Source organism: Dama dama, chromosome 29 (genome assembly GCF_033118175.1).
Source record: "Dama dama isolate Ldn47 chromosome 29, ASM3311817v1, whole genome shotgun sequence".
Taxonomy (NCBI): Eukaryota; Metazoa; Chordata; class Mammalia; order Artiodactyla; family Cervidae; genus Dama; species Dama dama.
In genome coordinates this window covers 16,566,827-16,581,266 of record NC_083709.1, presented here as the reverse complement: position 1 = coordinate 16,581,266, position 14,440 = coordinate 16,566,827, and the positions used below count along the sequence as shown (strand labels likewise).

Genomic DNA, 14,440 nt, shown 5'->3' with positions numbered 1-14,440 from the left:
CTAGAACTGTCTTGCTTTTTCTGTGATCCAGTGGATGTTAGCCATTTAGGCTCTGGTTCTTCTGCCTTTTCTAAATCCAGCTTGAACATCTGGAACTTCTCAGTTCACTTACTGTTGAAGCCTGGCTTGGAGAATTTTGAGCATTACTTTGCTGGTGTGTGAGCTGAGTGCAATTGTGCAATGCTTGAGCATTCTTTAGCATTGCCTTTCTTTGGGATTGGAATGAAAATTGAGCTTTTCCAGTCCTGTGACCACTGCTGAGTTTTCCAAATTTGCTTGCATATTGAGTGCAACACTTTCACAGCATTATCTTTGGGGATTTGAAATAGCTCAACTGGAATTCCATCACCTCCACTAGCTTTGTTTATAGTGATGCTTCCTAAGGCCCACTTGACTTCACAGTCTTTGATGTCTGGCTGTAGGTGAGTGATCACACCATTGTGGTTATCTGGGTCATTAAGATCTTTTTATATTCTATCTCAACTTTTCAACATACAGAAAATAAATATATTCCATCTCAGCTTTCAACATACACATGCTCAAATACATGTATGTACTGTTAAATATTCACATCTTACTTTTTGCAGAAAGTAACTGAATAATTATATGCTGGGGCAAAATTTTTACCAAGTTAAAAATTACATGAATATAAAATATATTTCCAATAGTTTAATCAAGCTAAGTACCACTTCTTAACAACATCTTTGATAACATCATCAATAACTTTAAAAATAGGGATATCAACTGAGCTCTTTAACCTGGGAAAAAACATCCTTTTCAAAATTTAGTATGTGAATGTATAATTTGTCAAGCCAATCTCATTAAATCAAATTATAAAGAAGAAGGGCAGTGATAATTGCCACTATAAACCCAATTTTAGAGCTAAGTTTTACAGTCAATTGGGAAATATTCAAGTGATCCAGAAAAAAATAGCCTCTTTGGTGTTTCTTGTTCTATTTTGTAATGATTATTTTTACAATACCATTTTCAAAGTCTTGTTTTAGAAATATCTTCTTTTTTTCAACATGATAAAGATTTATACAGTTTTCACACAAAAGCAGGATACAAATTCTATTCAAGTTCCCATTGATTATATACCAGGAGACACTGGAACGTATCCAGGGACATAAAACAAGGTGCAAAAATTTCATAGTCTAAAGGTATTACAATCATACAGAGTCTGTTCTCTTATTTCTGTGGAATTATATTAAAAATCAATATCAAAAGATATTTGAGAATAACCCATATATTTTTAAGTGCAAAATGACATTTACCAAGAGAGATCTTTGACTTAGCTATTGAAAGCTTCAATAAAGTTAGACTAAGTATGAACAGTGGAGAAGGAAATGGCAGTCCACTCCAGTATTCTTGCTGGAGAATCCCATGGACAGAGGAGCCTGGTGGGCTACAGTCTGTGGGGCTGCAAGCGTCAGATACAACTTAGCAACTAAACCACAACTACAACCACAAGTATGAACAGAATGCTAGATTTCCAATTTATATTCACTGAAAATTTTGATATAGTTCCATTTACTCTGGCATTTAATATTACTGCTAAAAGTGTAGAAAGCTTATTATTTTAGCTTTTTAAAAACCTTTTTGTTTCCAAAAAGTAATTTTTTTATTTAAAAAATTTTTGAATAAGACTTGAAGCTTCTAATCCAATTCTGAATATAAATACTATGTTGTTTTTAAAAAGCCTAGTAAATTAATATGTGATACAGTGTTATTAACTAAAATACAGATTTTATTCAAATTTCACAAAATTTTATGCTAGTGTCCATTATTTGTTTTCACACCTTATTCAAGATTCCATGCTATATTTAGTTGCCTTGGGCAGTTTCAGCTTCATGCAACAAATTCTGATAAATTATTTTTTCATTTTTATTGTTACATATATTTTCTAATTTTCCTTGTTATGGCCTCTTAGATAAACCCATCATTTAAAAGTGAACATTTAATTTCCAAATACATGGAGTTTTTAAGTGTCTTTGACATTAATTTCTCATTTTGATATTAATTTCTCATTTAAATGCTTTCTTCTCAGAAATATTATCTTCTGATAATATGCTCCACAGATTCTTTGTTAAGTATTTTATAATACTAATTCTTGCTCAGATTTATTGAGACATAAAGAAAAAATTTCTTTGGCTATTGAAAATAAATGAGCACTTAAGTTTTTTCACAGATTGCATAATTCCATATGCACTAGATCCTATTCAATCATATGAAAAAGTATTTGTGTTAAAAAGTGCATCATATAGCCACTGGAATGATGAATAAGAAGAATACCAGGAAATGCTAAACTACATTAAGTGAAAGGAAAGATGCAAAAGTGCAGCTAGGATAGAATTTCAACTGTGTGACAATGTGTGGGAAAAAGAAAAGAAAGAAGGCAAAGGTATCAAGTTATCAACAGTGCTAGCATTGTTGACATCTTTTTTTTTTGGATCTGTAACAATACAATGTAAACACCTGCACACAACAATTAAACAGAAACAGCAGCAGGTCCTAAAGAGGTAGTAAGGTTGGGTGTGCCGTGTGCATGTGTGAATGAGGGACAGGAGGTGAAAGATGAAGGAGGAGACAGAGACACAGAGACAGGAATAGAGAAGGAAGGCAGGGAAGGGTGGGGGGCAGGCTTAGTTGCTGGGTTAGAAATTTCCTGAAGCACCAGAGAATTTAAAAAATGAACTGAATTATGGATCACAGGAAAGAGAAGCACTTAACTTGCTTTGTTAACATTAGGCTATTATTTCTCTCTACTATTTTTTTTGTTTTTCTAATTGGTCATTTCAGTTAGTTGCTAGCAATCATATACATCCCTATAAGACAAAAGATGAAAATAATATTCTATATGTCATTCTAGCTGATCTAATACATAGTGTTATGTTTTCTACTAAATTTGTTCTCCCACCAGGGTACCTTTTATAGAGAAATGACAACGTGGCAACTATTATTTAGTCTGGGCACACTTAGATTTAGTGCTTGTAATTTACCATCAGAGAGCATGTTGATCAGTAAATCCCCAAATTCCTTACCAAAAAATCCCCACCATTAACCCCATAGACCAGAATCTGTATTTGTTTATAAAATGTTTGGTTTGCATACAGGGGAATCATGAATGGCTGTGGGTCACACAGTCAGTAAGTACATTTGTTAAAACTCTGGAAACACAACTTCTGGGCCTGAATTACTGCTCTGCTATTGATAGGTCTGTAATCCTGCTGAAGTTACTTAATGTGTCTTTGTTCTGTTCTCCAGACCTGTGAAGTTAAGTACACCTAATAACACTTACTTTATAGATTTTCTCTGAGGATAGTAGAAGTAATCCATGGAGCACCTAGTGTAACATTAGCACAAAGTGAAATGTGAACTGTACTTACTGTGATGGAAAAGAGCCTTATATACTCAAAAAAAATTTAATATATGTATATGTATGTATGTTTATATATAAACGGGGGAGGAAGGTCAATAGAATAAACAAAGAAAATATAAAAATACAGAAATGTTGAAATACAAAAGTTAATGATATTTATCATAATAGTCTTGCAAATTTTCAAAGATATTTTTATTCACCAGATTTCAGCATTACAGTTATCCATCCCATGTTCTCTTCCATGGCAAATTCAGTTACCCCAAATTCAAATAAAAATGCCACTAGTACTTCAAAACTAATTTAGACAGAAAATACAAGAAAATTTCTATTTACTATGGCTGTTAATTTTGAGAGTCGAACATTTAGTGAGTGTGGTTCCAAGTACGTGACGTAGATCAATCCAGTGCTCACAAGAGCCCTATCAGGGGAAGTGGTGTTATAATCATCCCTGTCTCACCACTGATCAAAGAAGGTCCAGAGAGAATAGAAAGCTATTCACTACATTTCATTCCTTTGTATGGCTGAGTAATATTCCATTGTATATATGTACTACATTATCATCTGTAGAGACATGGCTGGACCTTGAGACTGTTATAGAGAGTGAAGTAAGTCAGAAAGTAAAAACAAATATTTTATATGAAACAAATATCACATATATGTGGAATATAGAAAAATGGTATAGATGATCTTATTTGCAAAACAGAAATAGAGACACAGATGTAGAGAATAAACATATGGACACCAAGGGGGGAAGAGGTGGGTGGCATGAATTGGGAGACTGGGATTGACATATATAGACTGCTATGTATAAAATAGGTAATTAATGAGAACCTACTGTGTAGCTCGGGGAACTCAGTGCTTTGTTGTGACTGATATGGGAGGGGATACATGTGTATTTACAGCTGATTCTCTTTGCTGTGCAGTAGAAACTAACAACACTGTAAAGCAATCATACTCCAATAAAAATTAATTTAGAAAAAGAAAGCTATTTGCTGGGAGAGCTGACATTTGATACCAAGAAGATTTACTTCTGAGTCTAGTGTATTAATCATTATAATATTAACCTAATAGAATTACTATTTACTTGTATCTCGTAATGTAAAATTTCAGATACTAGGAGAGCAAGTGTAGTGTGGTTCTGTAATTATTTACTATGTGACATACATAGGGAATTTAAAGTACATTTTAATGAATGCTTACTTTCAAATCCAAATGTGGTATATAATTTTACTTGATCAACAGAATGTTTTCGTGCACAATTGATTTAAAGTAGTTAGAATAACATGATACACTCTATTCTAATAATAATAAACTTGAATTCCAAAATGTCAAAATTAGTCTTTATATATTTATGAAATAATGATTATGCTTCTATCACTGTTGTGTAAGATTAATACACTGGTATAACATTTAGAAACAACTTATTAATTATATAACATGCAAAATGATGAAAAAATAAAATTAACTTCTGAAGGGTTTGCAAGTATATATATATTACTACAAAAGACATTTCCAGGGGAAAAGAATCATTAATGTCTCTGTCCTAAAATATGATTCCAGGCATGTAAATGTCAATTCAGACTTAGGAATAAATTTAATAAATGGGTAGATTTTAGAAATGTGAGATAAAAATATTGATTTTGCTATGATGTATTATCTCATTTTTTTTAAACTCACATATGACCTTTCTACATTTTCTCCCTTATAGAAGCAGAGCCAGGAGAACAGGGAAAATCCTATTAATAAAACACACCTGAAACTAACACAAAATTGTTAATAAAAATAAATAAATAAAACAGAAAACCACCCAAAACAAAGACACTTAGTCTTTAAGTATATCCAAGGAATGACTGAATTTTTAAACTGACTTTAGTAAGTCCATTTAACGTTTTTTTGTTTTTTTTTCCCTCCATAGGCTGCATACACATTTATTGGTCTCTGTTTTGCAAAGCTGTTTCCTTCCTTGATCTATGATCTTTTGTTACAAACAATTTATTTCAAGTTGAGTTACATGGATAACAAGTTGAGTTACTCTTCTTTTAGAGTGGTATTATTTGAATATGTTGTTTTATACCCTTTTCTTTGCACATTTTCACATATGATCAGGATTCAAAAGGGATCCTCTGGTGGCTCAGACAATAAAGAATCTACCTGCAATGTGGGAGACCTGGGTTCAACCCCTGGGTTGGGAAGATCCTCTGGAGAAGGGAATCACAATCCACTCCAGTATTCCTGCCTGGAGAATTCTATGGACAAGAGGAGCTGGCAGGCTACAGTTCATGGGGTTGCAAAGAGTTAGAAATGACTGAGAGACTACACTTTCACTTCCTTTCAGAATTCAAAAGTAATTAATATAATAGGTTGCTGAGCATAGATGGGATACACTGGCTTGAGGAGTTGGGCTTAAAAGTTTATTTTCAAAAAGCTGAAGTTGATTGTTTGATAGGGAAGCTTCCCGTCACAACGTTCATTTGCAGGCAGGTCAAAACCTAAACTGTGTGGACTGTTAAAACCTAAGTTTCTGGGTTTTCAGGAAATAGTCATTTTTCAGTTATGCTTTGGACTCTGGCTCTAAACCATAGGCCTAGACATGTTAGTAAACAAAGATAGTTCTGGTTATTCACAGAAGGAGCACACTGGATATAGGAAAACATTTGGCTGTGGTGACAGATGACAGTTGATATTTTCCTTGTGTGAGTTACAAACAAACTGAAGGCTACTTGATGTCTTTTTTCCCAGCTCATTCTTGGAGCAAAAAGTGTTTCTGGAAGAATCTGCTATTGTATGTATCAAATTTATCACTAAATCAATCATGTAAAGATGAGGAGAATCAACCAAATTTTATCACATATGGGCAGGCTAAGTTGCTTCAGTCATGTCTGATTCTTTGCGACCCCGTGGAGTCCTCCAGGCTCCTCTGTCCATGGGATTCCCCAGGCAAGAATACTAAAGTGGGTTGCCATGCCCTTCTCTAGGGGAATCTTCTCAACCCAGGGATTAAACCTGTGTTTCTTAAGTCTCCTGCATTGGCAGGTGGGTTCTTTACCACTAGGGCCACCTTATCGCATACACTGCAGCTTGAAAGTTCTCAGCATTGCAGAGTACTCCATCAATAAATTAGTTACAATATAAAAATAAGTCAGCTTTTTAAGAAAAGTCTTAAGAATCAATCTTAAAGGAATAATCAGTTATTTTTCCTGGCAGATATCATCATAACTTGTCTTGTTTTAGTCTTTCCCTAGAGGTCAGGCAGAGGCAAACTGACTCTACTCCCATCACTGATGCGTTTGGTGGCAGTTAGGGTGGAGGCACAGATTACAGGACAGTGAGGGATATGGGAACTGACCACCAGCCATGAAACTATACTTCTGAGCCCTATGTTAGGGTAGGATGACCTATCCTTGTGGCTTGTGAGATTTCCACATCAATATGAGTTTTGTGGTAGAAAGTTGAAGTGATCTCTGCTCTGTTGTCACTTTGGAAGATAAACGGGGCAACTGGAAAGCAGAAAAGTACTATCTGGTGTGTAACCTCAGTTCCAGTTAGAATATAAGAGTCCCAGTGCAAAAATAATGATCAAGGGAACATATATATTTGTAACATTCACTTCAAACTCTGAATTTGACCTCATTGCAAGATAACCAATCTTTGGGTCTAATATTATGGAAGCATTTTTTCTGATTGTTTGGTTACTCAATTCTGTTGACTGGTAATTTGGTGTTTAAAGAATGATAAAATAGATGAAAACAGATATTCAGTTTCTCTGAATATTTCCAGCCTTAGCTATTTTCCATGGAAATTAAGCTTTCTTAAAAATGCTCATTTTACTTATGCTTGTACTAAGTCTGCATGTTTATTTGCTCATTTCAAAATTTTTTAGTCACAGATGGTACTTACATACTGTGTACGAATATAACACAAACACATGGTTGTCGATCTTTGTCACTCTATACCTTAGTCAAGGCTATGGTTTTCCCAGTGGTCATGTATGGGTGTGAGAGTTGGACTATAAAGAAAGCTGAGTGCTGAAGAATTGAAGCTTTTGAACTGTGGTATTGGAGGAGACTCTTGAGAGTCCCTTGGACTGCAAGGAGATCCAACCAGCCCATCCTAAAGGAGATCAGTCCTGGGTGTTCATTGGAAGGACTGATGCTGAAGCTGAAACTTCAAAACTTTGGCTACCTGATGTGAAGAACTGGCTCATTTGAAAAGGCCTTGATGCTGGGAAAGATTGAGGGCAGGAGAAGGGGATGACTGAGGATAAGATGGTTGGATGGCATCACTGACTCGATGGACATGAGTTTGAGTAAACTCTGGGAGTTGGTGATGGACAGGGAGGCCTGGGGTGCTGCGGTTCATGGGGTCGCAAAGAGTTAGACACGAGTGAGTGACTGAACTGAACTGAACTTTAGTCTGGAAACTGTAAGCAAGAATTTGATGGGAATCTTTGACTTTTCTTTCATTAATAACTATGAAAGATCTAATTGGGAAATCTCATAAGCCAAATCTTAAAGGATTACTGGCAATAGCTTTCCTTTATTATTCCAAAACCACCTTTTATTTTTACCACTTCACCAGTTTCATAGAACCTTTGTGATATATTAAATATGAGAAAATGGGGCTTTATTGTAAAAAGTGCATATGTTTATTTTCACAAAATAAGCAGCTTTCAATAAAATTTTACTAAATGCATCCTGGATGCTAATGGATACCTACAAAAAGAAGTGATTCTAAAATATTTTATTCTGAGTGTCCAATAGCAATTCAGTATTTTATTCAAGAGAGTAAAATTTGAATGGCACAGCAAAATATAAGCATGATAAAAGTGTGGTCTTCTGTGACCTTTTCTTTGGAGGCATGTAGAAACATTGGCAAAGCCTCAGAAGTAGAGACTCTTGGTGGTAACGACTGAGGATTGAGGGGTATAGAAATCTCACATGGATGTCAGCAGTTTTTGCTATAATTCAGAGAAGCCAAAAGACTAACACATACAATTCTAAGCTTTTAAAAACAAGCCTTTGCCCCTCTTTCTTTCTTCTGTCACAGGATTACAGAGTGAATATTTTCCTTCGTCAGAAATGGAATGACCCGCGTCTTGCATATAGTGAATACCCTGATGACTCCTTGGACCTAGATCCTTCCATGTTGGATTCCATTTGGAAACCTGATTTGTTCTTTGCCAATGAAAAGGGAGCCAACTTTCATGAAGTGACTACAGACAACAAGTTGTTAAGAATTTTCAAGAATGGGAATGTTCTTTATTCAATAAGGTGAGCATTTAAGTGAAACACAGTAGTGGTTTGTTTGTTTTTAGCTTTTAGGGAGTGTTTTGAATGTTTGAGTAAGTGCTTTCATTGTCCCACTTAAGTTCCTATGATATACCATTTCCCAAATATATTTAATCAACATTAAGACACCAAGTTCCAGATCCAGGAACTATATGAGTAATTCTTGGAAATCCACTTTTTAAAATAAATGGCCTAGGTTCTTACATCAGGCAAATTGGTGGGTGGTTTAAAGGTAAATTGAATATAGTTTGAATCATATGTTGTGATTACATTTTTATGTATGCATACTTCCTTTAAATATTTATACATGAGGTAATATTTAGGTTTGCTTCTCTGGGATCCATTTCCCATAAATTATTTATCAGGTGTATGTAGTTTTTAAAGATGTCCTTGAACTTCTGTGGTCAATCTTTAGAAAAAGATCTAATTTACATTTTAGTTATTTACTATACATTTCTCAGAAGACCATGTAGCCTTTCAAAGCTAATACCAAAACATAGCAATAATATCAAAATATAAACACTAATAGTAACATTTCTTGACAGTTGAACTTTGGAACTCATTCAAATTCAGCTTTGCTATTTATACCTAATATCAAATAGGTATAAATTCAGTAAATAGGTACTTACACTAATCTACTTGAAGAATTGTGCTCCATCTGAAAAAAGTCTAAAATAAAATGACTGTCTTATTTATTTTAATTTTATCTTAATTTATCTCAATTTTCTTAATTTATCTTAATTTTCTCTTAATTTATCTTGATTTTCCATAATTATTTTTAGTCACTTAGTTAATTTTTTTGAAAAAGAACAGAAGGTTAGGATCAGAATTCATATCATATTTCTTAGAAGAGACAATATACTCTATAGCAATAGGTAATTGCTTCAAAAATATGTGTATCACCAGTAACATATTTTAAAATTATCAAGGTAAACTAGGCATTGGATCTATAGCTTGAAAGTTAAATCCTTAGATTTTTACCTCTCTATTTTCTATTTTTTTAACTTTTCTTTTCACCAGGAATAGGTATATTTGCTTTTGAGTTCATCTGCCCAATATCAGGTATAGTTGTTATTTTTTCCATGAAATAATATAAAATAGAAATAACAGGAATGAAAATTTAATCTTACTACCTTAGTGATTTTGAAAACATTTTTATACAAAGTTGTTTTGTAAATCATGCTAATTCCTTATCCCAATATATATGATTTTCCTATTTTTTTTATCCCATGTGAAAAGAGGAAAGAACCAGTGAACTCTAAGAATAATAAAATCACACATTCTAAACAACAGAGAAATGATAGATTGGGGGCCAGTGGAGGACACCTCAGGCACCAGTGGCAGTATAACAAATGATCTAACATTTGTGTCACTGGAGTCTCAGATGGAGACAGAGAATAAGGTATAGAGCTACAAAAAATATTAAAGGAATTAATGGCTGAAATGTATATATTTTGCAAAAGGCATAGATCTACAAATTCAAGATACTGCCTAAATCCCAAAGATATTAATACCAAATCACATCACACACAAACTTCTGAAAACTAAATAAAAATACAGATAATATTGAGAGCAACAAAACCTTACATGCAGGGGAAAAACAATTGAAATGATAACTAATTTCTGATCAGAAATCATAGAAACCAAAAAGAAGACATGCATTTTTCAAGTGCTGAAAGAAAGGAACTGGTATCCCTAGAATCTTGTTCAGTCACTTAGTTGTGTCTGACTCTTGACGACCCCATGGACTGTAGCAGCACACTAGGCTTCCTTTTCTCCTGGAGTTTGCTCAAACTCCTGCCCATTGAGTTGATGATGCCATCCAACCATCTCATCCTCTGCCACCCTCTTCTCCTGCCCTCAGTCTTTCCTTTCACCAGGGTCTTTTCCAGTGAGCCAGCTCCTCAAATCAGATTGTCGAAGTATTGGAACTTCAGCTTCATCATCGGTCCTTCCAGTGAATATTCAGGGTTGATTCCCTTTAGGATGGATTGGTTGGATCTCCTTGCTGTCCAAGGGACTCTAAGAGTCTTCTTCAGCACCACAGTTCAAAGGCATCAGCTTTTCAGTTCTCAGTCTTCGCCATGCTCCAAGTCTCACACCCATACATAGCTACTGGAAAATTCACAAATTTGACTATATGGACCTTTGTACCTGGTGAAGGGCTTCCTTGGCGACTCAGCCAGTAAAGAGTCTGTCTGCAATGTGGGAGAGCTGGGTTCTATCCTGACGTCGGGAAGATCCCCTGGAGAAGGAAATGGCAGCCCACTCCAATATTCTTGCCTGGAGAATTCCATGGACAGAGGAGCCTGGTGTCACAGAGGTGGACATGACTGAGTGACTAACGCTTTCACTTTCACCTGGTGAAAATATCCTTTAGGAATGAAGGGGAAATTGAGACATTCTTGGATAAAGGAAAATTAAGAGAATTTGTCACAAATAGACCTCATGGCGCTGCTGCTGCTGTTAAGTCATGTCAGTCATGTCTGACTCTGTGTGACCCCATAGACCTCAGCCCACCAGGCTGAGTGGATTGCCATTGCCTTCTCCCCCTCATGGCACTAGTGGTCAAGAACCTGTCTGCCAATGCCAGAGATGTAAGAGAGGCTAGTTTGATCTCTGGGTTGGGAAGATCCCTGGGAGGAAGACACTTCAACCCACTCCAGAATTCTGGCCTGGAGAATCCCATGGACAGAGGAGCCTGATGTGCCACAGTCCATAGCGTTGCAAAGAGAGTGGGACACGACATGACTGAAGTGACTTAGCACCAGATAGGTGGGCAGACTTCCCCTCAAAGTACAGCTAAAGGAAGTTTTCTAAACAGAAAGGAACCAACAAGAGAAGAGACATTGAAGCATCAAGAAAGAAGAAAGGAAACTGTCATCAGAAATATGAGCAAATATAATAGACTTCTCTTCTTTAATTTTCTAAATTATGCTTGACAGTTAAATCAGGAATTATAACATTGGTGTAAGAAAAAGTGCCAAATAAGAAATAAGAGAACTTTTTATAATTACATTGGCAAAAATTAATGAGATGTAATATTTAGTGCTAATACCCTTTTGTAGGCAGATGACTTGATATTAACTTTCAGAAAATGATTTGTTGGGTTATATAAAAATGTAAAATACATTTATCCTTCAACTCAACAATTCTGCTTCTAGGAATTTATTTTATTTATGTGTTCATGTGTACAACAAGACACATTTACAAAGATACACACTACACCACTGATATAGCAACAAAAGACCCTGTATATTCACTAATGAGAACAAGGCAGAACAAAATTACAGCCCCAAATCATGAAATACTCTTCAGGATCTAGACCTAAATGTATTCATAAGAAAATGCCTTCAAAATATCCTTAAGGTTAGAAATGTTTCATGCTTAGTTTTGTTTAAAACATTCTGTATATTTAAGCATAACAGTGTATGTAAAAACATACCTATATCTGGGGGGAGCTGGACAAACTGGGAGAGCAGTGTTGACATATGTACACTTACTATATACACGTATAAAGTAAGTAGCTAGTGGGAAGCTGCCGTATAGCACAGGGAGCTCAGCTCCATGCACTGTGGTGACCGAGAGGGATGGGGTGCGGGAATGGGGTGGAGGCTCAAGAGGGAAGGGAGATATGTATACATATGGCTGATTCACGTTGTGCAGCAGGAACTAACACAACACTGTAGAGCAATTATACTCCAGTTACAAAAAACAAATAGACATTGTTCCCTTAACTGAAAAAAATAAAATAAAATATAAAACAATACACATATATCTAATTCCATACAAGAAGTTCAGAAGGATGCTCACAATTTGTTAAAAATAATCAATTATGGAAAGGAACCATAGAGTTTAAGTAGAATTAAAGGTGAGCTATAAATTTCCCTATATGTAAGTTTATATTATTTGAACTTTTTAGTAAGAGTTATATTTTACTTATGAATTAAATACCTATATTTTAAGTGACAGAGGCTTTTAACCTGAAGTCATGGTCTTGATTCCTCTGTGATGTGACTTTGTGATGGCTATCAGGGGATCCATAACAGGCATAAACAAATCAAATTTACTTCTTTTTCTGAAAACAAACTTTGTGGAAGATATAATTTGTTTTTAATTTTAAGGTGCTGTTTCATTTCAGAGATTTTGGGTGTCACAAATTGCAAGAACATATCACCAAGTAGCTTGGAAAATCATTTTGCAAAATTATAATATCTAGATTTGTTGAAATAACAGTGTGTGTGTTTTATTGTATCCTGTATGATTATGGCTATTTAGTTGTTTATATCAAGTCTTAATGGACTTGGAAAATGGCGCCATCCATTATAAATTGCCCACATTTCTTCTAATATTTTGAGAAAAGTTATAGAATAATTCAGAATTGCATCTTTCTTCTTTCAGTATGAGTTCAGATGAAACAAATGATGTCTCTTGGCATCTAGTTTTTGTTTGCTCTATCCTGGCTCACATGATCAAAGACTAAATTCATGTTTTTTTCAGTTGTTTTTGGAAATTTCACAGGACTTTGAAATTTCAAATGGCAAGCAGTTTCTTTGTTAACAAAAGTTGTGCTTGGGAAAAAAAATCTTATTCGATTTACAAATGGAGCACCTGTGATGTTTCATGAGCAATCTGCTTTCTTGCTTGTTCAAAGAAAGAAGAATGTCCTGGCAAACCTGACCTATTGAACTTACTATTTGTCTGTACTTCCTCCTTAAAGCCACTAAAACAAAGAAAGAAACTGAGTAAGGAATGAAATGACATTAACACACAGGAAGATGAAAAGAATGTGAAATAAGAGTGACAGATGAGTGATGACGAGATATTTTAGGAAGCTTGAAAATGAATGCACTTGTGAAAACTGACTTCACAGAGAGAGCCAAAACCTAAGACAGAATGGGGGAACCTAAAAGGAAGAAAATAATATCCTCAAATTTTTAGAAATTAAAGACAGCTAAGACATCAGAAAGAGGGGGCTAGAAAGGAGATTAAAAAAACAAAGAGTTGAGTGACTTCCCTGGTGGTCTAGTGGTTAAACATTCACCTTCCGGTGCAGGGGGTGTGGGTTCAATCCCTGGTTGGGGAGCTAAGATCCCACATGCCTCTCAGCCAAAAAACCAGAGCATAAATGATAGAAGCAATATTGTAACAAACTCAATAAAAGACTTTAAAAATGGTCCACATCAAAAAATCTTTAAAAATAAAAAAAAAAAATTTGATGTAAACGTTACAGGAACAACAGTGAGCCCTTTATCCTCACTTTCTTGCCCATGTTTCCCAGACTAGGATCTGCTTTTATGCCTTCTGATCTGGGCAGAAAGCAGAAGGACAGAAAACTCCAACAAGGGTGTTCCACGAACTTCTGGAGTAGGGACTACAGGCACAACTCGTTTGTCACGAAGCATCACAGCAAGGAAATGAGTACTGGGAGGTTTGCACACCTGTCCTCTGCAGAATGTCTAAGAGGAAAGATCTACAGACAACTGGGGAATCACCAGTGAAAAGTCTGAGCAGCCATCCCATGATGAATGAGTCGTGCCATTACTCAATGAATCATCTTCTGCTCATTGAATTCCAACTAGTTTTTATTACCTCATTCTTAAATATAAACAGACATTGGAGGACATCCTATAATAATAACAGTAATAAAAAAAAGAAGCAGAGGTCAGAATAAACATGCAGAGGAAATAAAGAGCAAAAAGAAGAAAATTAAAGAAACAAAGAGAAAAAAAAAATTACTCAAGAGAAAATGCAAGAAGCAGAAGAGACCATG

The 14,440-nt window shown here is 35.2% G+C and overlaps 1 protein-coding gene across 1 annotated transcript in view; it reads left to right on the top strand.

The window, feature by feature from the left end:
• The window catches only part of GLRA3 (glycine receptor alpha 3), a 175,780-nt gene that overhangs the window by 86,476 nt on the left and 74,864 nt on the right, over window positions 1-14,440 (top strand). The window contains exon 4 of the mRNA XM_061132544.1: window positions 8,426-8,649. Within this exon, the coding sequence (XP_060988527.1) occupies window positions 8,426-8,649 (224 nt within the window). The remainder of the gene's footprint in view (window positions 1-8,425; window positions 8,650-14,440) is intronic.